Below are 27,409 nucleotides of genomic sequence, written 5' to 3' on the forward strand. Positions count from 1 at the left end.
TTGAAGAGCTAGAGACAGCGCCCAGACCCAGAGGTTCAAGCCCCACAATCAACCAAAAAAAAACAAAACAACAAAAAAAGCTAGGCACAGTAGTGTACTTATGCCATCCTAGCCACAACAGAAAACAATGTAGGAGCAGAAGTCCATCTGACGGTGATGGTCTATGCAGGAACTTATTTCAAAATTAAGCAACATGGGACTGGAGACATGGTTCACTTGCCCAGGCTATGTCAGAAGGATAAGGAGAATGATCAAGACATATCAAAAGGGCTTCAGTGGCTCATACCTATAACCCTTATTCAGGAGGCTGAGATCTGAGAATCGTGGTTCAAAGTCAGCTGGGGCAGAAAAATCCATGGGATTTTTATCTCTAGTTAGCTACCAAAAGAAAAAAAAAAGCCAGAATAGGGACCGGGAGTTTGGCCTAGTGGTCAAAGTGCTTGCTTATCATGCATGAATACCCGGGTTCGATTCCTCGGTACCACATACATAGAAAAAAGCCGGAAGTGGTGCTGAGGCTCAAGTGGTAGAGCTCTAGCCTTGAGAAAGTCCAAGGACAGTGCTCAGGCCCTGAGCTCAAGCCCAGGACTGGCAAAAAAAAATAAAAAAGGCCAGAGTAGAGCTATGGCTCAAGTGGTAGAGCTCTAGCCTTGAGCACAACAACTCAGGGATTGCACCAGGGTCCTGAGTTCAAATGAGGGGGGGGTAGGGGTGAAGGAGAGAGAAATGAAAATAAAATTTTAGGGAAGAAGGCATGAAGGCAGGCAGGCAGAGGGAAGGAGGGAGGGAAGAAGAAGAAGAGAGGGACAGAGGGAGATGGAGGGAGAGAGAAAGAAGAAAGAGAGAGGGAGGAAGAGAGACAGGAAGGGATAAAAATCATGATCTGAGGAATGGCAGATTAAAGATGAACAATAAAGTGTTTTATCAACAGTAAAGTGACTGAAAATTATTGAGGATCATCCTGAAATAACACAGAAGAAAAAGCTTTGTGCTATTTCTATCAAAATTACTCTTCCAAGTTAAAAGTATACTTAAAAAGAAGAACTGGTGTAGAAAAGTAACAACTTGAAATCCCCACTGTACAACTAATGTAAGCTATTAAGTGAGCGAGAAACCAAAAAAGTAAATCTCATCAAGATATGTGGCTTCCTGCTTATGATTTTACAAAGAATATTTTCAGATGAAAATATAGCTCAGTGGTAGTGCTTATCTAACATGTGCAAGTTGCCTGGCACCACAAAAAAAAAGCACTATTACAAAAGAAGCTCATTCTAAAATTTAATTCAATATTACAATTCTATACTCCTCCCAAAAATCTAAAAGCACAGGAACTGACAATGTAGCTCATTCAGAAATTGTTTTGAATGCTAACTAATATAGTTCCTCTGCCGTGTTTGAAAATAGTCATTTAAAAAGGGCTATTTTATTATATCTCTCTATACACATGGTAAAATTAAAAGCAGAAATTAAATGAAATATAATAGAGCTTTCAGTTAAACACAAAGTATCTTAATATTCACAGACAAACTTTGGGATAAGGAATCAAGAAATTCACCTAAAAAATTATTTTCACTATAAGTTGCTTGATTTCTGCACATTCCACAGGCAACTTATTAGTTCTGTGGCTTTGCTAAATATTTCCTTTACTTACCACATCTAGATTTGGTCAAAAATGATTCCATATTATTCTATAATACTCCTAAGACACAATAACTATGCAACCAATGAAAATACTAACCTTTAAAGTCTGCAGTATTTTTTGGATTTCATTCTACATTCATATATTGAATGCTAAAAGCCTTAAGTACAATCCAAATTTATGCTTAGGCCCTGTAATATACATAAAATGTCTAAAAGTATAAATAAGTCTTCTGCTACTATGAAGACCTTGGTAAATCAACTGGATGGCAAAAAAAAAAAAGACCACATCTGAGTTTGTATGACAGAAGGTTATTGACAACAACAGAACATACACATAAAATACTGTGGAGAAACCTAAACACTGGCTTCATTCCACCTAACACAATCATGCATCATGGCTTACCTTGTTTTCAGCATAAGCAAGCCAACGACTCCCAAGAGCAACAGGATTCATGTTTGGACCAGGACAAGGATAACAACCTACAATTTTTAAACAAAAATATTCAGAAATTTCTTAATAACTTACATCATAGCTTGACAAAAACAGGAAAATCAAATGCTTATATTTTTCCAAGTCTCATAAAATTCCCTGAACTGCAGTTACCATTTCAATAGTTGAATGAGGTACATTTTTCTTCCTTTTGGTTCTAAATCTGCTTCACTAAAGAAACAAGTTTCCGAAGAACTAGGAATCACTTATTCCAGTAATCAGATGTATCTCAAGAAGAAAATGAAGAGGAATGACTTCAAATTCCTAAGTCTGAAGGTCATAAATCAAAGAGGAATCTTGAGAAGAAAAAGAGAGCCTATAAATTCAGAAAGTGAAGGGCAAAAGATGAATTATATCTATACATTAACAGACAGAAGAATGGAGGCTGCAGTGGTGACTAAAGGAAGAGTCGCCCTAAGGTGTAAGCCAATGAGGATAAGGAATGGGCAAAAGTCTCAACAAGCCAGTCACGGTGGCTCACGCCTATAATCCTAGCTACTCAGGAGGCTGAGATATGAGAATCACAGTTCAAAGCCAGGCCTGGCACTAAAGACCGTGAAAATCTTATGTCCAATTAACCACTAAAAATCAGGAAATGGGGCTCAAGGGGTAGGGCAGTAGCCTTGGGCTGAAGAGCTCAGGGACAACACTCAGGCCCCATGACTCACCAAAAAAAAAAAAAAAAGAGGTCGGGGGGCTCCTCAATAGACAGCTTCTGAGACCACTAATGTATTTACACTACTCTTAGAGGGCATAAGCAGGGCTTGATTCTCCCAGGAGCCCAAAGGGTAGGCCCTGGAAGGGTTAGTGCTTATCCTGATCTTACACAAGTCATTTGGTCTCCTTGAGCCTTAGCTTCCTTATTTACAAAACAGGTATGCTTAGCTGGGCACCAGTGGCTCATGCCTGTAATTCTAGCTACTCAAGAGACTGAGAGCTGAGGATCACAGTTCAAAGCCAGCTAGGGCACAATAGTCATTGAGACTCTTATCTCCAATTAACCACTAGAAAACCAGAAGAGGCACTGTGGCTCAAAGTAGTAGAGTGCTAGCCTTGTGCTGAAGAGTTCAGGGAATGAACCCAGGCCCAGAGTTAAAGCCCTGCAACTGGCATGCATGCATACATATATACATACATTCATAAATACATATATAACTTTGAAGAAACTAAACAATAAACTGAAACTAATCAATACACTAAGAACGTTTATTCAAATATCCAAGAAGTATAGTCTGTTAGAGTACCTTATCTTTCATTTTATAACACATACACAAGCACACACATTGAAACATCCCTCTACTTTCTGTATTTTGCTGGTTCATTGGAAATAGGAGTCTATCAGATTTGCTAGCCCAACCCGGGTACAAATCGAAATTCTTCAGATATCAGCTTCCTGAATAGCTAAGATTCTAAGTGTGACCCATCAGCATCCCACTGCTGGATGTACACTACATGTTCTCCTGAATTCAGAAAGCCTTTCATTAGCATTCCGTGTCACTAACACCTGCTGTAACATGCAATATTCTATGCTGTCACTGCTGAATTCAACATTTTAAAAGCCTGTATTTCTGTGCTGCCACTATAAAGCAGTTTAAATACAATCACCTACACTGCTGCCACTTACCTTGAGATTTTATTCTGTAAAGAAAAGAAAAAATGACCCTATGAGAAAGTCTATATATTATGTAAACAAATCTTTTTCATTTTCTCACTCTGTTTCAAAAAAATGTTTGCCTGTGGTTTAAAGGCTCGTGCCTGCAATCCTAGCTACTCAAGAGGCTGAGGTCTGCGGCTCATGGTTCAAAGCCAGTTTGAACATGAGACTCCAATTAATCACCAGAAAACTGGAAGTGGAGCTGTAGCTTGAAGTGGCAGAGCTCAAGCCTTGAACAGAAAAGCTTAGTAATAATGCCTAGGCCCTGAGTTCAAATCCCTCAACCAAAAATAAAACAATAACCAAAAAAACCTGACAACCTAGCTCCTGTAACATTACTGTATTTATATATGTGCATTATTATAGTACTATGCACAGGACAAAGAAACACAAAAAAAAACTGCACAACTACAACTATAATACATTCTGTAATACATAGTATAGTACTTGTGTAACAAATCAGGTATCATTAAATACTTTTATTATTCATACAAAATGAGCTTTTAGAAGTGCCTGGTGGCTCACACCTATAATCCTAGCTACCCAGGAGGCTGAAATCTGAGGATCAAGGGTCAAAGTCAGCCTGGGTACTGAAGACCATGAGACTCTTATCTCCAATTACTCACTAGAAAAGGGGAAGTGGGGCTGTGGCTCAGTGGGGTAGGGAGATGGCCTTCAGCTGAAGAGCTCCAGGACAGAGCCCAGGCCCAGGGGCAGGGCAGTAGCCTTGAGCTGAAGAGTCGGGGACAGCACCTAGGCCCAGAGTTCAAGCTCCACAACTGACTAAAAAAAATTTTTTGCTCAAGTGGTAAAATGCCCACTTAACTAGTGAGAGGCCTTGAGTTTTCAAACCTCAATAGTGCCAAAAGTAAATAAGTAAATAATTGGCAATGGAGCTAAGAGTTAAATACAAAAGCTAAAGTAATTAGATATGGATAACAGTATATCTTTTAACCTCAGAATTGCCAACAAATTTGTACATATGACAGCAAAGGAACAAATGACAAAAAGAAAAACTTAAGTTGACTGCAATGGATATGACAAAAGTAAAAAAAACATATAAGTAAAGAAATATTTTTACAAACCATAATTCTTAATAGTGACTATTTGTAGGATATTTTTAAATTATTACTATTCAATATTGTATAGTAAATGCCTCAATTTATAAAATCAGCTAAGATGTTTATACAATGGTTCATGCCTGTAATCCTTAGCTACACTAGAAGCTATATTAGAAGACTGCAGTTCAAGCAAACCCAGGAAGAAAAGTATACAGACCACATGTGAACCAGTAAGAAGCTGGGCATGCTTGTATACACCAGTTATACCAGCTATATGGAAAACTCAATTAAGGAAAAACATGATCCAAGAAGGCCCAAGCTGCATTTAAACAGAAATAGAGCTACAAATAGGGCTGGTGGTCATGGCACCTGCTTGGCAAAATAAGGACCTGAGTCAAATGAAACAGAGAAAGGATGGGAGATGATGAAAGGGGAGAGAAGGAGAGAGAACAGAAGAAGACAGGATAGGAGAGGTCAAAACAGGAGAAGAGAGGAGAGGACAGGAAAGGACAGAAGAGAAGAAAAAGGAGGCCAGCAGGAAAATGCACACAACTACAAAAACTTATAATGTTCATGCCCAAGAGAAATGAAAACATATGTCCTTATAAAGACTGCGTGCTGGAGCTAGAGTGTAGCCTAGTGATAGAGTGCTTGCCTAGCATGCACAAAGCCCTGGGTTCAATTTCTCAGTACCACATACACAGTAAAATCCAGAAGTGGTCTTGTAGCTCAAGTGGCAGAGCCCTAGCCTTAAGAAAAAATGCTCAAGGATAGGGTCCAGGCCCTGAGTTCAAGCCCCAGAACTGGCAAAAATAAAGGGGGGGAAAAAGGCTGTGTTACTATTTATATAAGCATTACCCATGACAGTCCAAGAGTATCTAAATCAAATGGCTGTCGGGCCGGGAATTTGGCCTAATGGTAGAGTGCTTGCCTAGCATGCCTGAAGACCTGGGTTTGATTCCTTGGCACCATACATAGAAAAAAGCCAGAAGTGGTGCTGTGGCTCAAGTGGTAGAGCTCTAACCCTGAGGAAGCCCAACGACAGTGCTCAGGCCCTGAGTTCAAGGCCCAGGACCGGCAAAAAAAAAATGGCTGTCAACTGATAGAAAATGTGGAAAATCCACACATTTAGTATTATTCCATAATGAAAACCTGATAGATACTGAAAAATGGATGTTTACTGTATCCACACCCACATCCATGTAAGAAACTAGACACAAAGAACCACACTAAAAGTACTATGAACACCCCAGAGAAACAAACACACAAAGTAATACATACCAGCCCATTGATTTATTTATTTAGAGTATAACTGATTACTGACCATTTTAAGATTTTAAACTTGGAGATATCTTGCTTTGTTGAGATTTTTCATAAAAATAAAACATACCATGAATTCGGAGTAAAGCCATGCAGAGGGTCAATGCCCTTATTGAATCTTACATGTAAATAACATAAAATTCATAATAAGGTTCACTGCACATATACTGAGTATTACTGTACATGGGGAGCTTGACCCAGCCACTAAAATATCACGGCAGCCTCGTTAGCTTATGTAGAAACTTAAAGCAAAGAGTTAAGTTTAACTTATAATTTAAACTTGGCTTGGATCTCACATGAACTTACCAATCGTTTTGCATGTTATAAACATATTACTTAAAATAAAAAAGCTTTTAACCCAAATTTTTTAATCTTTGCATTTTAAAGCTACTTTAAATCCATTCCCATTTGTCCCATGTGTTACTCATCATTAACATAAACGAAGAACACACATACCAATGCTAATAACTAAGTCTGTAAGAAAAACAATTTCCTCTTCAAAGTAAAAACAGGACAATGCAAACAGGTTGCCTACTGGATACTCTATACTCTCCCTTGAGACTTCCTATCTGCTTTCAATTTAAAAGGACATTGAAAATGACTACTAATGACATCTATCAGTCTTTGTCTTTTGTTTTCCTAATCATACTTGGGTTTTGGATTTCCACATGAGACAGCTGCTCAAGGCCAACTTTTCTATACTTCCAAATACAAAGGTGTCTCCTTTCTCATCATACTGTATTTGTTCTGTTAGGAATTCTTCAGTAGTTCTCTTTACCTGTGCCATCCACCCTTTGGCACAAATTCCCCTGATGCTTGCTCAGATGGATACAGCTGTCTCTACTATTTTACAATACTTTCATTGTATTCATATATAACTAAGTCACTCAACTAAGAATGCATTGTATAAGAGTTTTTCAGATTACTTTAAAAGTTAAATGTTTCCAAGATCAAAACATCCTCATTAAACAGAGATCTTGTCATTCTACATGGGTTTTGATCCTACTTCTTTAACAAGTGGGTACCAATCAATAGAAAAAAGCTATGTGCTACTGTCAGATGAGCTACCACAAAAGCTCTCTCTGTATAACCTGTCCTACCTGCTCCCCAGTCCCCAGTCAAAAGGCAGAAACTGCCTTACATTCATAGGATAGCACAAACTAGACAGAGAAATGTAAATAATCTTCACCAAGCTTCAATATGTATAAGGAAAATGGGAGATAAGTGGAATACAGGGAGAATTAAGAAACTGGAGAAAAATTAGCTTCTTTCAAGTTATGAAATGGTATGCTACTGTAAATAGTGTAGTTACTGTCTAAGCTCTACTACTGAATGCTACTTAAAAATTACATGCCTTCACGATCAGAAATATCATTTGTTAGTATTATACTGAACTTTTATGTTATATAATATACAATAACTAACAATAATTATACCAGAGAAAATGCTATTAAGTGAAGGAATGTCTACTACCCAATAATTGATATACAGAAAATTTTCAGTGAACATTTGTATAATAACATCTGCAATTACAACTGGATTCCCAGTCTTTTCAAAACTGAGATCCATTGAACTATTTCTGCAGAATACACAAATCAGAGCCTCTGGGAAAATTCAGCTAATGCTTCACAGTCAGTTATGAAGGACGAGATACAGAAGACACAGGGGAAAAACTATTTACTAGAATTTAGAGAAGACAGATTTAAAAGTTCTTCCTTCGTACACATACAGGACATAGAATTTCCATATCGTCTCCTGCTTGACTTCCTTTTCCCTTTTTTTGTTTTGTTTATTTATTTATTTATTTTTTATTTTTTGGTCGTTGGTTGTGGGGCTTGAACTCTGGGCCTGGGTGCCTTCCCTGAGCTCTTCAGCTCAAGGCTACCACCCAACTCTTGAGCAACAGCGCCACTTCCAGTTTTCTAGTGGTTAATTGGAGATAAAAGTCTCACAGACTTCAGTGCCCTGGCTGGCTTTGAACCTTGATCCTCAGAATTCAGCTTCCTGCGTAGCTAAGATTACAGGCATGAGCCACCATGCACCCAACTACTGCTTCAATTTCTAGCTTGCCATTCTGTCCCGAAAAACCTCAGACTTGCCAGACCAACTATTTCATGAGGCAATTTCCTTAAAACTAACCATGATTCCTTTTCCTTTCCTCAGTCCCTTCTTTTACAAAATTTGCATGTACAATTGGAAAGGAGTAAAATTTAGTAGTAGTTCTGTGTATTCATGAACATAATTTACAACCAGATTCCAGGCTCATTTCTGAACTTTTGAACAGTTATACAAGTTGCAAAAGTGAAGAGAAAGTGAAACAGGAGATTGAGACAGGAAGAGAAAGGCTGAAATGTTTTTCTCTGAGTTTCAAATCTCTCATATAGAGTAATCCTAGTAACTCCATTGGAGAAGTTAGGGTGATGTACAGCAAATGTGATGAAAGTTTCATACAATTACAGCAAAGAGTAAGGACATCCACCAAATTATAGGATGCTCATCATAACTGACAATTTATTGCTGACTTTATCAAATAAGTAGTATAAAAACAAATGCCTATGACAGGAAATAAAATTATCTTGTACATACTTGTGACAAAAAATTTTTTTGTGAAAGTACAGCTATCAAAGGCAGCAATTTTCTCTTGTAAGACTACGACGAGGATCCTAAAATTAGAGGGGGAAAAAAGAGGGGGAAAAGTGAATGTAAAGGTCTATTAATTCTATCACAGATAAGTTACTTACACTTAAAAATAAAACATTCCTCATAGTAGAATGAATCCAAATATGAAAATACAAGCAATAAAATCTTTCTATAAGCAAGACAGATAAGTGTTGCTGAAAAAAGACACTATTACCACAAAAAGTATCTATTAATACATTTTAATTCAATTTAAACTGAATGAATCAACATTAAGACTAGGTAGTATCAATAAACTGTTAACAAAAAAGCACTTTTCCAATAATATTTCAAATTAATACAGTTAGAGGGATTTACATAGGCTATCATTTAAATTACCAATGAACTTTCTAATACATACACACCTAAAAAAATTCTAACATAATTACTCCAGTGTAAATTTAATTAGACTGTTTAAACATTATTACTAATTAATTGGAAAATTACAGATACTGTAACAGTGATTATTATAATTTAGTTAATATATTTTAAAATGAGATTCCAGAAAATATCCAGACTATTACCTTGTAGTAACTATTCTCATATAATATTTATAGAAAATAGTACTTAAAATTGTATATAACATCCTAATTTTTTAAAAATTGTGGAAACATAAATCTAACCAAATATATTAAGAACTGATAAACAAAATAACTGGATTATTTAAAATGCAAGATTTTGTTCATTTGCTGGAACAGTTTAATTTGCAGATGCAGAATAATTTTAATGAGTACTATTACATCATGAAAATTTTTTTCTTCTGGGTAAAAACATCTCTATTTTTTTTTACTGGATTATTTTACATTTGCTAAAAACTAATTTGCTATGTGTATGCAAGTACATTTTTGAATATATGATAGAGAAAACATTAAGCAGAAATATAATTTGACACATTAGAAACATCCAAAAGTAAAACTCCACTTCTCTACTACAAGTGGCCCGAACCATCTTACTTTATACACATCAATTCAAGGCTTTCTTAACACCTTGATATAAGAAATAGCATTTCTGGGCTGAGAGTTTAGCCTAGTGGTAGAGTGCTTGCCTAGCATGCACGAAGAGTGGGGTTCAATTCCTTGGTACCACATACATAGAAAAAAGCTTGAAGTGGTACTATGGCTCAAGTGGTAGAGCTCTAGCCTTGAGAAGACCCAAGGACAGTGCTCAGGCCATGAGTTCAAGGTCCAGGATTGGCAAAAAAAAAAAAAAGTGGCATTTCCATTGAAGATCTGTATTGTTCTTCAACATAGACAATAGAATGAAACACATGAAAGAAAATGTGTCACTATTAATAATCAATAAAAACTTGTTAAACCACATGAGACACACATAGAACACCAGCACTCAAAAGAATGAAAGAGGAAGAAGATCTTGAGTATTCTAGCTATGAAATGAGATCCAGTCTCAAGAAAAAAAAATTCAGAAGAGTCAAATAAAAATATGAAAAATACGATGTGTGTTTATATAAAAACACTAGAGCTGGGAGTTTGGCCCAGTGCTAAGAGTGCTAGCAGTAAAGTGCTTGCCTAGCATGCCCAAAGCCCTAGGTTTGATTCCCTGGTATCACATAAACAGAAAGAAAAAAAGCCAGAAGTGGTGCTGTGGCTCAAGTGGTAGAGCTCAAGCCTTGACAACACTCAAGGATAGTGCCCAGGCTCTTACTTCAAGCCCCAGGACTGGCAAAAAAAAAAAGGCACTAGCAAACTATTCTCATTCCTTGTCATAATTTTTTTTTTTGCCAGTCCTGGAATGTGAACTCAAGGCCTGAGTGCTATCCTTGGGCTTTCTAAAGGCTAGAGCTCTACCACTTGAGTCATAGCCCCATTTCCAGTTTTTTCTATGTATGTGGTACTGAGGAATCGAACCTCGTATTCGTGCATGCTAAGGCAAGCACTCTACCACTAGGCCAAATTCCCAGCCCCATAATTTCTTTTTTAAAAGAATTCTTTCTTTGCTGGATATCAAAGCCACCATATAGCAAGCCAAGTACATGTTCTACTACCAAGCTACAACCCCCATGTTTTAAAAACATTCTATGTTTTTTAAAACAGAATGGAAGCCTTTAATCTCATTTCCTGTATGAGGAGAAGAATGTTTTCCTCTTTTTATATTTCTTCCTACTTTAATCCTGTTATGCTGAAATAAATCCTTGATAGAAGTTAATAAGAAACTATCATACTAGATAAGATCAACTTAAATTATGACTGTACCGATACATTAAAAAATACAAGTAGCTTAAAATTTTATAAAGAAAAATATATACCATGTATATAACAATCTTAAGAGTTCACATGGGTGTATAATGAGTGATTGTTATCCTTAAAGTACTATGTTATCTCTCATCTCTTTTGCTGTCCCTTGGTTATCTCATATTGTTACAGTATCTCACTTTATTATCTGATATATTAGATATATTTGTATTTGGTTATTTGAAATAGGATAGGGAAGGGGGGAAAACAAAATGAAGGGTTGGGGGGGGAGGGAAATGGGGACCAAGACATGAGAAAGGGTATCAATGTATGTGAATTAATGCACCTTCTATCTGGCAAATATAATGTAACTCTTCTATTAATTACAATAAAAATATATGGAAAGAAAAAAAAGAGTTCACATGGGTGTATTATTAAAAGGTAAAAGACAGCTGGGCACTAGTGGCTCAAGCCTGTAATCTTGCCTACTCAGGAGGCTGAAATCTGAGAATCAAAGTTTGAAGCCAGCACAGGCTGGAAAGGCCATGAAACTCTTATCTCCAATTAATCACAGAAAAAAACCAAGGGATCCAGTGGTAGAATGAATGCCTTGAGCAAAGAAAGCTTAGGGTGAGTGCCAGGCCCTGAGTTCAGGCCCCAGAAGTAGCACAAAAAAAAAAAAAGATAAATATTAACACCGAACTTATAGTATATGCCATTATTAACAAAAGGCAGTTCAGATGAAAGAATCACATGGCAAGAAAATACAATGAGCACTAAGGGGTCACTACTAAAATCTTAGCTAATTAGTAAACTTAAATAACTAGCATTTGTTGGGCACAGGTAGTTCATGCCTGTAAACCTAGCTATTTAGGAGATTGAAATCTGAGGATTGTGCTTCCAAGCCAGTATGGGCAAGAAATTCCATAAGACTCTTATTTCCAATCAACTACAAAAAGCCAGAATTAAAGATCTAGATCAATTGGTAGAGTCTAGCCCTTGAGCAAACTAAGATGAGAGACAGTACCCTAGTCCTGAGTTCAAGTTACAGGCAGGACAGGCACAAAATAACAACAATAACCAGCAATAATACACACAGACACAGACAGACAGACAGACACACACACAACAACAACAACAACAACAACAACAACAACCACCATAAGTGTATGTATATCTAATAATAAGTCAAGACTGTAAGTTGGAAATCATTTACAAATAAAATCTTAGAGCTAACTCACTGGACAGAATTTTTCTTGATATGATAAATAAATCTAAGTCATCAAATTGGTAGAGCTCTCTCTACATAGCCAGGAGGTATACTGCTAAGAGAAGAAACATGCTTACCTCTTGTTGCAGTGGAGATCATAAATAGCTGTTTTGAACTGAATAGATTTGACCATTTCTCCAGTACGAAGTGAATACAGATCCACACAACAGTAAGGTGTGGTTGGGCTAAGAAAGAAAAGAAATTACTTTTTTTTTCAAGAAAATTCTAATTTCCCATGTTTTCTTAAAACCATTATGCTAAGGATATTAATAGAGCCAGGTGTCAGTGGCTCATGCCTGTAAATTTAGTTATTCAGGAGAAAGATCTGATTACCCCCAAGTAACCCAGTTCTTTTGTCAGTAAAGAATTGGTTCAGTAAAGAGTGAAATAAAACATTCTGCCTAAACTGAAAATTATGTACCAGGAAATTTTTTCTCCTTCAGTAGAAATAAAACAATAGAAAAAATGACATTTTAAAATAATTATTCACAAATTCTACATTCATAAAACAATATATTTCTTGCCAAAAAAAATGTGTATATGTCCCATATGTCTTTTTTGTTCAGTTTTCTCTTGAAAAAAGGCCATTTCTGTGGGGCAGAACAAGACAATACTGACTTTTCCTTTGGGGCTGGGCGATAAGAAATGCAATGTGTGAAAGAGAAATATAGTTTTGAAGCTTCTACTTGCTACATTATCCACCACAAAAAAATGGCATACAAAACTGTGCCACAAATCTCAATGTGATTTCTACAAAAGTCAAATAGATTAACATTTCAGAAGTTTGTGTATGTCATCCAAAGACTTCGCATTTAAGATTAAGCACAAGGCAAGCAATGGTGGCTCATGCCTGTAATCATAGCCACTAAGGAGTTTGAGATCTGAGGATGGTAGTTCAAAGCCAACCTAGGCAGAAAAGTCAATGAGACACTTATCTCCAATTAACCACCAAAAAAAAAAAAAAACAAAAGTGGAGCTATGACTCAAAGTGGACTCTAAGAGCACTAGCCTTTACCAAAACACAGCTCAGGGTCCGGGCTAAAGCCCTGAGGTCAAGCCTTATAACAAACAAAAAGAAAAAACAAAAAAAGATAAAGTAGCAGGCCTGGTGGCTCACGCCTCTAACCCTAGCTACTCAGGAGGCTGAGATCTGAGAATTATGGTTCAAAGACAGCCTGGGCACTAAAGCCCTTGAAGCTCTTATCTACAATTAATCAATAGAAAATGGAAATGGGGCTGTGGCTCAAGGGGTAGGGTAATAGCCTTGAGCTTAAGCACTCAGAGACAACACCCAGGCCCAGGGGTAGGGTGGTAACCTTCGGCTGAAGAGCTCAGGGACAGCACCCAGGCCCAGAGTTCAAGCCCCACGAAAGAAAAAAAAAAAAAAAAAAGGATGAAGTACACAAAGTTCTAAGAGCCAAGATTAGAATGTGACTGAATGTAATGCAAGATAACAAAACTTTAAGAAAAACAAACATGATACAGTTTTTATTATTCCTCCGAATTGTGCACAGGCAGCTGTATCTTTTAAAAAATACTCAATAAGCATAATGAAAGATTTTTGTACATCCTATGCTAAATATAGAAATTAAGACTAACTTCCCATAATTTACTTTTTATCTAAGTAACTACTGTGAACACAGAACATGTGTGTTGAAATTTTTATCTGAATACTGTGTTACTTACAGTATCTGTCAAACCAATAAAAAAAGTTTTAGAGAAGTTGTCATTTTAATCTTACAAAAACCTAAAAGATAAACTTTATTAACTTTGTTCACTCAAAAATTTCACCACAAGTAATTTAAAGAACTAGTTTTTTTTTAATATTTCATTTTTTGGGGCCAGGAGTGCTTGCCTAGCATGCACAAAGACCTGGGTTCGATTCCTTGGTACCACATACATAGAAAAAAGCCAGAAGTAGTGCTGTCGCTCAAGTGGTAGAGCTTTTCTAGCCTTGAGAAAACCCAAGGACAGTGCTTAGGTTCCAAGTTCAAGCTCAGGACTGGCAAAAAAAAAAATTCTCATTTTTTGAAAATTAAAAGATAAATGTAAGGAACTATGAACTATAAAACAAAAAAACTAATCTAGATTTACTGAAAGAAAAATATTGAAAATATCAAAAATATAGAAAGCAACAATCAGTAGTAAGAAACCATTGAATATTTTCAACAAAATAAACATTTGGAAATAAAATAGACTGGTGGAAACTAATTATACTTACCTAAATCCTAAATAATACAATACATCGTAAATTCAGGGTTGACTTAGAATTTCATGTTAAACTATGAAAATCTATCATCCTATTCCACAGAAAACTTCTAACTCCTCCCTAAAGCTACAAGTTGAGTTTTCAACACAATCTATTTAACTAAATATTGAAGCATGGGCATTTGTTCCATAAAGTAATGAGAAGCATCATAGTTTACTACAGTCAGCACCATTAAGTAATTAGTCCAGAAGAATAAGAAATACTTTTTAATTCGTGAAGGACCAGTACTAAGACTGTAACTCAGGAGATAATGCTTGCAAGTCCTCTACCACTTTAGCACATGCTCACTCCAAGAAATACTTTAGATGTGACCTCAGATGGCTTAATGTAATAGAACAGCACAGATACTGCATTAAAATAGATTATTCAGATGTATATAATTAGACATAGAGAAGTTAAAAGCATGAAGAGATACCACCACAAATATTTCAAATTCATTGAAAATAAATGAAACTAGTGAAAATAAATGATAAGATTGAGAGGAAAATCATCGACCTTTTATCAGTGAAACAAAACAGAACAGTCATCAAGCCAAGAGTTTAAGAGTTTCTTATTTAACTACATGTGAAACTACCACACAAACAAAATGAAAATAGCTAGGCTGGGTATGGTGGTCCATGCCTATAATCCCAGTTACTCAGGAGACAGAGGTAGATGGATCAAAAAGTTGAGGCCAGTTGTGGGGGGGAGTTAGTGAGAGGAAGGAAGGGAGGGAGGGAGGGAGAAGAAAAGAGAGGGAGGGGAGAAGAAAAGGAGAGAGTAAGGGAAGAAAAAAAGAGTTGGTTACTTAATTCAATTGGTACATGTTTACACAGGGTGTGCAAGACCCTGGGATCAGTTCCAAGTAACACTGCTACTCAAAAAAATAGAACACCCTCTTAAAACAAAAGGCCAAAGAAAAATCACAAAGTAAATTAGGAAATCTAGTAAAGCAAATGAAATCTATAACACATCAAACCAACAGTTATGAGACATGATGAGTACTGCAGTACTCACAGTGGAATTTTGAGTTACAAACGCCTATGCTAACAAAGTCCAAGTCACTAATGTAACTTTGCAACATAAGACCCAACTAAGTTCCATGCAGGTTTAAAAAAAAAATCTCATAACTAGCTATAGATAAAGAAGATACAAATAATTAGCATCAGATATGGACATAAGAGCATTAGTATAGTAAAAATTATTTATGTCAAAAAATAACTTATTCAAAATTAAACTAACATTAAATAAAATTAAACCTATTTCATTAAATGAAATGGGAAACTTTTAGAAAAATAACTTACTAACAGGAAAATACAGACAGGTAGCACTGAATTAGTATTAAAAAAAAAAAAACCTCACAAAAATGAATCTAAGATCAGTTACTTCAAGTAAGCCAGACACAAAGGAACATAGTTTCAATTGTTTCCCTCATTTGTAATAATTGGTACACATCTAGGGCTCTCCTAGCAGAGGATTACAAAAGCTCAAAACCTAGGTACATAAGGTCATATAGGATGAGACTAAAGGAAAGGATGTCTAGGATATGGAAACAAGAGGTAAGTCTTTTGTGATTGTTGTTCTTAATGTACTATGTTATCTCTCTCCTTTTTTTTTTGCCCTTTTATTAATCTCATATTATTTCTGTATCTGACTTTGTTACCTGATATATTGTATATATGTTTATTTGTTTATTTGAAATAGGAAAGGGAAGGGGGAAAACAAGATGATTGGGAGGGGGGGAGCAAGGAAATGGGGACAAAAACATGAGTATCAAGGGGTATCAGTGTGTGAGAAGTAATGTACCTCCTACCTGGCGAATGTAACTGTAAGCCCTCTACACATGACCCCAACAATAAAATAAATAAATAAAGATAACAAGCTAAAAAAGAATGCCAACCTTTACCCAACTCTTTCAAAAAAAATCACAATAGGGAAAACTTCCTAATAAATTCAGTGAGGAAAGCAATACTCTCATATCAAAGTTAGAACACAGCACAAGAAAACAAAGAAGAAAGCTGAAGACCAATGTCCCCTAGAAATACAGCTTTTAAAAATTCTCAAGAAAAGAGAAGCTAATGATCAATATACACCATATTTCAATACAAAGAAAGGATGCTTCAAATAATACCAATCAGGGCTGGAGTGCATCCTAACGGCAGAGTCCTTCACTAGCATGCACAAAGCCCTGGGTTCAATTCCTTGGAACCACAGACACAGAAAAAGCCAGAAGTGGTGTATCACGCGCTATCCCTGTCCCAAGGAAGACACAATGCTAGCTTCAGCAGGATCCTTCATTCTCCTCCTCCTCCCCCTTCCTCTCTCCAGGCCGCTATATACAAGCAGTGGGCCAATCACCTCATGCCAGCTCGCTCAGGCCCTCCAATCACGGCTTCCCACGCTCCAGTCCTGCACCCTTCATGCATCCGGCCACGCAGAGACCAGGCTTCCGCTAACAATGGCAGCACTCCCCAAAATGGATGCCGGCAATCATCAGGTCACATGGCGGACATCCCCGAGTCACGCAGCCACCAGCACCGCAGGCGGCCCCACAGTGAAAGGGGGACGCGAGCCTCCAGGTCCCGCCGCCACCGCGCGGGAGGGGCCGGGCTCCCCACAGTGGTGCTGTGGCTAAAGGGGCAGAACACGAGCCTTGATCGATAAGTGTCCAAGGACAGTGCGCAAGTCCTGAGTTCAAGCCCCAGGACTGGCAATAATAATCATACCAATCTATACACATACCACTCACATGATCACCTAAACCGATAGGGCAAGCATTTGACAAATTTCAGCATTTTGTCATGATAAAATCTAAGAAAACTGAAAATGGAAAAGAATTTCTGAACAAAATAAGGGGGAGCTCCTGAAAAAGCTCACATATACCATCATACTCTATAGAGAAAGTCTCAATCTCCAGATAGGTCATATTCATAAACAGATTTGTTAAATGGCTACTCCTGTGTGCAACTATTCGAAGATAAATTTTTTAAAAATGACGACCAAGACAAGAATGTCTGTTTCCAAGGTTGCCCACTCATCATTACAGTGAAATATCTACCCACAGCAGTCAGGCACTAAAAGTGAAAGGCATCCATTCTGGAAAAGACAGCACAGGTAACAAGATCCTATAACAGAAAATCCCAAAGAATCCATTAAAAAACTAGTAAATTCAGGAAGGCTACAAGGTGCAATATTTACATGGAAAAGAATGATGCAATTAAAAAGGATCAGTATACTCACAAGAGCCATACAATGATTACTAAAATTTCAGTGCCATGCTCTGTATAAATGAAAAGGACAATCCTAAAAGCAAATTGAGGTCTGGCAATACAACTCAATGATAGAACACGTGTCTAACACTTAAGAGGCCATGGGTTTGATTCCAAGTACTCTTTAAAAAAGAAATTACAAAGCCCGGCACAGTGGCTCATACCTGTAATCCTAGCTACTCAGGAGGCTGAGATCTGAGGATCAAGGTTCAAAGCCAGCCCAGACACTGAAGGACCTGAGACTCTTATCTCCAATTAACCTCTAGATAATGGGAAGTGGAGCTTGCTTGGCTCAAGGGTAGGACAGTAGTCTTGAGCTGAAGAGCTCGGGGATAGAGCCCAGGCCCAGTTCAAGCCCTATGACCCACAAAAAAAAAAAAAAAAAAAAAAAAAAATTGCAAGAAGCCCACAGAAGCCAAAGCAATATAGGGAGAAAAAGGACCGTTAGAAGATCCATACACGCTGGGTGCTAGTGGCTTATACCTGCCACCCTAGCTTCTTAGGAGGCTGAGATTTGAGGAACAAAATCCAAAGCCAGCCTAGGCAAGAAAGTCCATGGGACTCTTATCTCCAATTAATCACCAGAAAATCAGAATGGCCCTGAGGTTCAAAGTAGTAAAGCATTAGCCTTGAATGAAAAAGCTCAGAGACAGTGCCCAGGCCCTAAGTTTAAGCCCCATGATGGAGCAAGAGGAGAAGCAGGAAGAGGAGGAGGAGGAGGGAGGAAGAAAAGAAAGGAGGGAGGGAGAAAGGGAGGAGGAAGGGAAGGAGGAAGGAAGGGAGGAAAAGAGGGAGGGAGGATGGGAGGAAGAGAGGGAGGGAGGAAGGCAAGATGGGGAAATATTTTATAACTTTCCAACTTTAGAACAAAGTTCTATTGATATAAATATTGTGACAACTGGAGTAACATCAGACATACAGATGAGCAAAATAGAATATACAGGCCAGAAATAAACTTACATATGATGAATTGACTTTTTAATAATGTACCATTAAATGAGCCATTTAATGTACCATTAAAATTGCTGCAAAAAATAACTATCAACATGCAAGAGTCAGACATGATGGTGTATGTGTGTCATGCCAGTAATCCCAGAACTTAGGAGGAAGGGGAAGGAAGATCATGAGATAGAGGTCAGCCTAGGAGACAGAATGACACTCAATAATACAAAAACAAAAACAAATGAAAAAGCCGGGTGTGGTGGCTCAGGCCTGTAATCCTACTCAAGAGGCCAAGATCTGAAGACTGAGGTTCAAAGCAGTTCAAAGCCAGCCTGGCACTAAAATACCCATGAGACTCATACCTCCAATTAACCACTAGAAAACTGAAAGTGACGCTGTGGCTCAAGTCATAGGGAGGTAGGCTTGAGCTAAAAGAGATCAGGGACAGTGCCCAGACCTAGAGTTCAAACCCCACAAGTGACATTTAAAGAAAAAAAGAAGTATTGGTGAGAAAACAATGCAATTGAAATTTTCCACAGCTGATGGAATTATCAAATGGTGCAGTTCTTGTAGAAAACAGCTTGGTAGTTCCTCTCAAACTAAAATAGGCACATGTCCAGAAGAAGTAGATCCATGTGTCCATAAAATGTTATACATTAGGGGCTGGTACAGCACCAGGAATGAGTAAAAGCATCAGATACCTAGTCTGAGTAATAGTCACACAAAAAAACTATACATAAATGTTCAGCATAGGATTATGCCTAATCAAAAAGTACAAATATGGGAAGAATATATACACATATACATATGTGTCCCACAAAAAAAATGAACATACACTTATAGGAGATAAATGCAATAATACTGCTTTCAAAATGAATGGCTGACACATTCTACTAAATAAAAAAAATCTCAAAAAATGTAAAGTAAAAGAAGCAGACACAAACATCTCACATGGTAAGATTTTATTTCTATAAAATACCCACAGAACAGGCAAGCAGAATGCTAATTGCCAGTGACTAGAGAGAAGAGGAAATAGGAGGTGATTGTTTAATGAGCCTGAGGTTTTCTCTGGGGAAGAGAAAGATGTTTTGGAACTAGATACAGGTAGCAGTTACACATTTCCAATTCCCTAATGCTACTGAATTGCACTCTTTAAACAGTTGAAAGAAGGAGCCAGGCCCATGCCTGTAAATAATATATATACAAATATATAAATAGGAATATAAATACATATAGGAATATAAATATTCCTAGTGGTAGAGAGTTTGACTAGCATGCATAAAGCCCTAGGTTCAATTCTTCAGTACCACATACACAGAAAAAGGGGACAGTAGCACTGTAGGTCAAGCGGCAGAGTGCTAGCCTTAAACCAAAGGTGTCCAAGAACAGTGCTCAGGTCCTGAGTTCAAGCCCCAAGATTGACAAAAAAAAATTAATTCTGTCTGTTGATTGTAGTTTTAATTAATCAGAGCAGTGAATTTTTCCTACCTTCAGTTATTTCATTAGACTAATAGCCATTTTGTAATCTGGACAGGGTTTTTAGAAAAAAAATTTTTAATACAATGAACATCACTTTATTTTTTTTAATTATTTTATTTTTTTTTTTTTTTTTTTTTTTTTGCCAGTCCTGGGCTTGGGCTCCGGGCCTGAGCACTGTCCTTGGACTTTCTCAAGGCTAGAGCTCTACCACTCGAGCCTCAGCACCACTTCCAGCTTTTTTTTTTTTTTCTATGTATGTGGTACCAAGGAATGGAACCCATGTCTTTGTGCATGCTAGGCAAGCACTCTACCACTAGGCCAAACTCCCAGCCCCTGAACACCACTTTAAAGCAATTAGAAATACGGCTCTTATGATTTCACAATTCTAAACATTAATATATTTTCCTTTACAAAGACTTTTATTGTTTTCCCCCATGATATTTAACAGATTGAAACGAAATTAGGAAAAGCGGAACAAAGTGTTTTGAGAAAGTGACATTTTCCAAAAATGTGCATGTATAAGTGAAACATGAAATAACAAAGACATTTAAAATCTACCACAAATTGGAAGAAGCATGGAAACACTTATTTTTTTAAATAAGAAAAGGCTGCACAATCTTCAACATGTGTCACTAAATCCAATCTTTTAAATATTAAAAGTAAATTTTTGATAGTGTTACATTATTTGTATTTTTAGTGCCTAAAGAACAAAAGCAAATTGGTCTCTCTCTCTCTCTCTCTTTTTTTTTTTTTGCCAGTCCTGGGCTTGAGCTCAGGGCCTGAGCACTGTCCTTGGACTTTCTCAAGGCTAGAATTCTACCACTTGAGCCTAAGGACCACTTCCAGCTTTTTTTTCTATGTATGTGGTACCAAGGAATCGAACCTGGGTCTTCATGCATGCTAGGCAAGCACTCTACCACTAGGTCACACTCCTGCCCCCTGGTCTCTCTTTTTGTTATATAGTTAAAAAAGAAAAAGCAAAGAAAATGGAAACTTAACTACATTAAAGTTTAAATTTGTGATCAGCCTAGTTAATAAGGTTTTAGTCTGCTGAAGAATTCTCAGTAAACACTGAGTAACTATAGTTTTAATATACAATTTGAAAAGCTGGATGGAAAAGGATATAGGCACTGAATGACTTCTCACAAAAATAAAAAATTATGCCAGAACTGAGGCTAGAATCAGATATTCTTCTTAAGTTGTAACAACATGTGCTACATAAAAAATAGAGGCACAATACATTACATAGACAAGCTTATTTATTTGTAATCAATGTAATAATGAAATAGAAATACTCCCTGCTTTTAAAGATCTTTTGAAGTAATTACAGGCTGAGCATCTCTAGCTCTACCATGTAAAATCCAAATCTTTGCACTGTGATACTTGTCCTAAACTGAGTTCATACTACAAATGGAAATTTTCACACTTCACATATGAGACTGTTACCAAAAAAGACAAATATTTTTAAATATTATAAAAGTTTACCTTCAAGTTATATTATGACATGTGTATGAAACATAAATGAATCTCTTTTAGATCTGAGTCCCATTCTAGAGATCTTATATAGATGTAAATATTCAAAAACAGTAAAAATTTCAAATCAAAAACATACCCAATCCATGCACTTTTGGATAAGAAACACAAAACATGTTATTTTGCTTTTCTTAAATACACATAGAGAAATCAGAGAATTTATGACTCTCTGATATTTATAATGAAAAACAAATACAAATGAAATTCAAATTATGGGAAAGATACTACAGACAACAGAAACAGCCAGTTCAAAATGTATGATTTCATAGTATAGAATTTTCCTCCACAAAAAATTAAAGTAACTATAGAATTATCAAAAACTGCTTTAAATTTTATCTAGGAAAAAAATTCAAAAAGGTCAGTTTATGAAAGAAGTCAAAAATACCTGGAATCCAGCCCTCAGTGCTATTTTTGAAATCAAAGTTTTGAGTTGAATGATTTTCATTTTTTGAGACAGAAAATCATTACATATTCTAGGCTGGCCGCAAATTCAAGATCTTCCTGCTTCACCTCTACAGTTACCAGAATTTACAGATACAATGCAAATACTCACACACAAACACAACCATTCAACTCTTTATTTTCAGAGTATATGACCTAAGATTATTGCCTCTAACAGAAAAACATCTGCTGATGTGCAGGGGATCTCCTCATCCTAAAAACACTGTCCCTGAGTGGCTTTATTTCCACCACTTGAGCCACAATCCCACTTCAGGCTTTTTCTGTAATTGGAGATAAGAGTCTCCAGGACTTTCCTGGTCAGGCTGGCTTAGAGCCACTATCCTCAGATCTCAACCTCCAGAGTAGCTAGGATTACATGCATGAGTCACCAGTGTCCGACCTCTTTTCGCTCTTCACCAAGTTTTACAATATTTAATCAAGTTGTGGGAAAATCATAGGCTTAATTGTGATTCAACCTTATTAAAATTATTAAAATTCTTGAGCCTACGAACTCTATGAGGCATCTTGGAATTGACTACATTGAGTACATATTGCCAGAAGTTCACTGTGCTCTTCCCTACACCAACCATACCACTATACCATGTACAATGGAAACAGTATCACTGTGGCATTGTTTTGGCTTTCTTATATTTAGGAGCTACATTCATGCAATATTCTCCCCAAGTTTTTCATTTTTTTCTTTTTTTTTTTTTGGCCAGTCCTGGGCCTGAGCACTGTCCTTGGACTTTCTCAAGGCCAGAGCTCTACCACTTGAGCCTCAGCACCACTTCTGGCTTTTTTTCTATGTATGTGGTACCGAGGAATCGAACCCAGTTCTTCGTGTATGCTAGGCAAGCACTCTACCACTAGGCCAAACTCCTGATCTATTGTCAATGTATGATTTCAAATTTCTTAATCAATTCTGCAATAATTCTGTGTAGGGATTTTGGGGGGTTCGGGGGAATGAAAGTCCTCTTTCTCTTATCAGAGGTCATGTGTATCTTCCCTAACCATGTCTAGTTTGAGTTCTTACATTACTCTTTCATGATCTTACTCAACAAAGAAAATAAAATTGAAAGATATTCACTAGTCAGCTCAAAGGCAGAGAAAGGAAGGAAAATCTAGGATTAGGGAGGGGTAAAGTTGTTCCAAAAGAAATGTACTCTATATCTGACATATAACTGCAACCCCTCTGTATAACGCTTATACAATATTAAAAAAAGGGGAAAAAAATCTGCTTACACTTTTAACTGTTCCATACCAATGTCATTCTACCAACTTTTGTATATTTATCAGTTATTTTTAACTGACTTAAGTTTTCTATTTGTGTATTTCATGTTAAGTCACCAAATTTGTAAAAGTACTCGACTTTAACTGGCTATAAAATCCTAACCAACTGATGGTGGCTCATGCCTGTAATTCTAGCTGCTCAGGAGACTGAAAACTGAGGATCAGAGTTAGAAAGTTTATGAGTCTCTTATCTCCAATTAATCATTTTTAAAAAATAGTGCTCAAGTGGTAGAGTGCTAGTATTAAGTAAAAGGAGCTTAAGGACAGCTTCCAGAGTTCATGGCCCAATTTGGGCAAAAAAAATGGCCTTTACTTTTTGTTCTTTTAATGGTATTTGCTAGTCAGGGGGTCTCCCAATTGAGCCATGTCCTGAAACTTGAAAATGTTCTTAATGAAGGAATGCAAAAGGACTATAGCCAACAGATAATCGGGCAATGTATAGGTACTTTCAAAGAAGCCTGTCATTGAGTGATTATAAAGTAGCATATACGTGAATGTGAGCAAAACCTAACTAAAACTGGGAATGAAAAAAAAGAAAAAGAAAGGCTGGGCACGGTGGCTCATACCTGTAATCCTAACTACTCAGGAGACTGAGATTTGAGGGTCACATTTCAAAGCCAGCCTGAACACTAAAATCCTTGAGACTCTTATCTCCAACTAACCACTAGAAAACTGGAAGTGGTGCTGTGGCTCAGAGGTAGCCTTGAGCTGAAGATCTCAGAGTTCAAATCCCATGAATTGACTTACGGTTCCCATGACCCACCAAAAAAAAAAAAAAAAGAAATCATTTGTTCAAAATATGAAAGAAAGCAAATATCTATCATGTATTTGGAACATCGAAAAAGAAAATAAATCTAAAATTAATAGATTACATGTAAATTTTTATATCTCAAGAATTAGATTCTAGCTTTTTATAAAAGATACATGTAGGGAACAGGAGTTTGGCCTAGTGGTAGAGTGCTTGCCTAGCATGCATGAAGACCTGGGTTCAATTCCTTGGTACAACATACATAGAGAAAAATGCAGGAAGTGGTACTGAGGCTCAAGTGGTAGAGCTCTGGTCTTGAGAAAGTCCAAGGACAGTGCTCAGACCCTGAGCTTAAAGCTCAGGACTGGCAATAAAATTTTAAAAAGGTACATGTAATTATTAGCTCTAAATTGTCCTTTCAAAAAATAGTTGTAGATCTATGATATAGCAGATGGACTTCAGTTACTACACTCAAAAATAATTAAAGGGTTATACTTTAAATGTCTTTACCACAAGAAATAATAAATATTTGAGATAATAGATCTGTTAATTAGCTTGATTTGATTATTCCATGATAGATACATATATTGAAACATTAACACTTTACTTGAAAAATATATCCAATGATATGCCAATTGAAAAAAAAAAGTAACACTGGTCCTGAACACTGACCCTGAGATTTCTTTGTGTTTGAGGATACCACATTTATTTCCAGTTAACCACCAAAAAGTCAAAAACGGAGCTTTGGCTCAAGTGGTAGACTGCTAGTCTTGAGCACAAAGGGACTCAGAGATAAAGCCCGGGCCCTGAGTTCAATCCCCAGGATAGGGATAGAAAAATAAAAATACAAGGCCGGGAGTTTGGCCTAGTGGTAGAGTGCTTGCCTAGCATGCATGAAGACCCAGGTTAGAAGACCAGGTTCGATTCCTCGGTACCACATACATAGAAAAGAGCCAGAAGTGGTGCTGAGGCTCAAGTGGTAGAGCTCTCTAGCCTTGAGAAAGTCTAAGGACAGTGCTCAGGCCCTGAGCTCAAGCCCAGGACTGGCAAAAAAAAAAAAAATAAGTACCTCCCCCCTCAAAAAAAGAAAAAAAACAATCTTCAAGGTAGACATTATCTTCTCTTATAAAAGCAGGTACAAACCAGGAGTTTGGCCTAATGGTACAGTGCTTGCCTAGCATACCTGGGCTCAATTCCTCAGTACCACATACATAGAAAAAGCTGGAAATGGTGCTGTGGCTCAAGTGGTAGAAGCCTAGCCCTGAGAAATCCCAAGGATAGCTCTCAGGCCCTGAGTTCAAGCCCAGAACTGGCAAAAAAAAAAAAAAAAAAAAAGCAAATACAATAGAGGAGAAAAATCAAGAGTCAAAAAAAAAAAAAGCAAAACATAGTACTGAACATACATTAAATCTAGTGCAGAAAAATGTAATTTTGAAATAATACTTTACTAATAAATTAGTCTATGTATTGAAAAAATAAAAATATTTACAAACAATTTTCAAATGATAATTTGAAAAGATAACTCTGGTTGACAAAATTCTTGTGCTCATTCATGCATGGTCACAGACAATGGAAATGTGTAAGTACAAAAGGTAAAACAGTAAAAATGTATTCAAGTAATTTGTAATTGCAACTTAGTAATAACATGATGTGAATTTCTAACAATGTTGAAAAAAATTTCATCTCATTAAGAGAAGTAAACATTCTCTTTACTGCACAGCTACAAAAAAACAAATAGAGCTCTACCTTCAAAAACTAATGTTATCCTGATAAGACACCAGTCTCCAAAGTCAATTTCCACATGTGTGAAATTGTGGGTTTTTTTATCAGCACTTCACACTTTCAGTGTTTTTTTTTTTTTTTAATTCCTTTTCAAAGGTTAAGAATGGGCTGGAAGTGGATGCATAACTTATTAGCACAGCCACATAGACACCAGGGCAGAGCATTGGAAATGTGGATAGAATGTTCTTTTTAAGAATAAATAATGAAAAAAATAGAGGCTGGAATGCCAATGAGTTACAAAGAAGTTTTTCTTTCAAAATTATATACAAAAAGCCAGAAACTTCCAAATACTTAAAAACAATGATTTGGAGCTTCAACGAGCTCAAAGGGAGACGTCTCTTAGGTTGTAGTCCCAGTGAGAGACCTAAAAAATGGAATGTGGAACCTCCCATTTCTACTTAACATGATTAAGCAATCTGATAGTTGCCATTATGATACTGAAAAAGTCATTAGAATTCATTTTCAAAAGTGTACTTTGAGATATAAAAATGGGTTAAAAAATGTTTCTTCTCAATTATCAAAAACAGCATCTTTACATTTTGAACTTAAAATTTAAAGGACAAACCTTAAAAGGGGCGGGAGCCCTACCTCAGGAAAGCTTCAGTTCACTGGATCTATGTCACATTGATTTATAACAGTTATTTCTTAGGGGGGAAAAAAGAACACACAGATGCAAACAATTACTCTATTTTTGTAGGCAACAAGTGAGGTGGGTGGTAACTGAGAAATTTTTTTTTAATCCTGTCACAATATTCTGCTTTTTCTTAAGAAACCCTCCTCACACAACAAACGTTTGCCACATCAGAGAATTTCCAGGGCCTGAAGCATCACTTTGATTCCAGACCGCTGCAGGCATTAGCAGGAGGTAATTAGGGTAAAAAGTTCAGCCACAGTTCTATGTCTAGAGTCCTGCCAGAAATAAATTTCCTCTCTATTCACTGGTTTCTACTGTACCCTCCCTACGAATCATATTGAAAACACATTTATCTTTGTAGAGTTTGTTCCTCTTCTAATTAAGTTTATGGAGTTTACAGCATTTAATAATTTCAAATGGCCCAATCACAAAAATTTTGTCTTTAATAGTGGAGAGGTGTGTTATCATTTTTCCTACATCGCTGCTCCATTTGACAAGTGACTCAGAGTATGTACAACAGTTTGCATGCTTCTCTCTAGCAACTATAAATGCTCAGTTTATTTCTTCCTATAGAAAAACATATAAAATTCACAATGTGTTCTTGTAATTTTTTCAAAAAAAAAGGAAAGCAAAGATGATGAACCAGAAAATAACTGGAGAATATGAAGAATTAAAAATAACATTTTGGGGGCTTTATTTTATCAGGATAGAAAAATATGAAATGCTATTATCACCAGAAAAC

The 27,409-nt window shown here is 36.7% G+C and overlaps 1 protein-coding gene across 17 annotated transcripts in view; it reads right to left on the bottom strand.

Annotated features, from left to right (window-relative positions):
• The window catches only part of Bcas3 (BCAS3 microtubule associated cell migration factor), a 481,230-nt gene that overhangs the window by 388,240 nt on the left and 65,581 nt on the right, over positions 1–27,409 (bottom strand). For 16 of the 17 annotated variants that reach the window (XM_090351166.1, XM_090351162.1, XM_090351164.1 and 13 more), the window contains exons 8-10: positions 12,379–12,486; positions 8,753–8,829; positions 2,045–2,121 (exon numbers count right to left, since the gene is read on the bottom strand). In XM_090351166.1, coding sequence (XP_090207292.1) covers positions 2,045–2,121; positions 8,753–8,829; positions 12,379–12,486 — 262 coding nt within the window. Of the gene's footprint in view, positions 1–2,044; positions 2,122–8,752; positions 8,830–12,378; positions 12,487–16,680; positions 16,814–27,409 lie in introns of those variants that run through there. The other variant, XM_090351172.1, reaches the window with a different exon arrangement.

The sequence above is a fragment of the Megascapheus bottae genome, chromosome 17, assembly GCF_031878675.1.
Source record: "Megascapheus bottae isolate mThoBot1 chromosome 17, mThoBot2.hap1, whole genome shotgun sequence".
Classification (NCBI taxonomy): domain Eukaryota; kingdom Metazoa; phylum Chordata; class Mammalia; order Rodentia; family Geomyidae; genus Megascapheus; species Megascapheus bottae.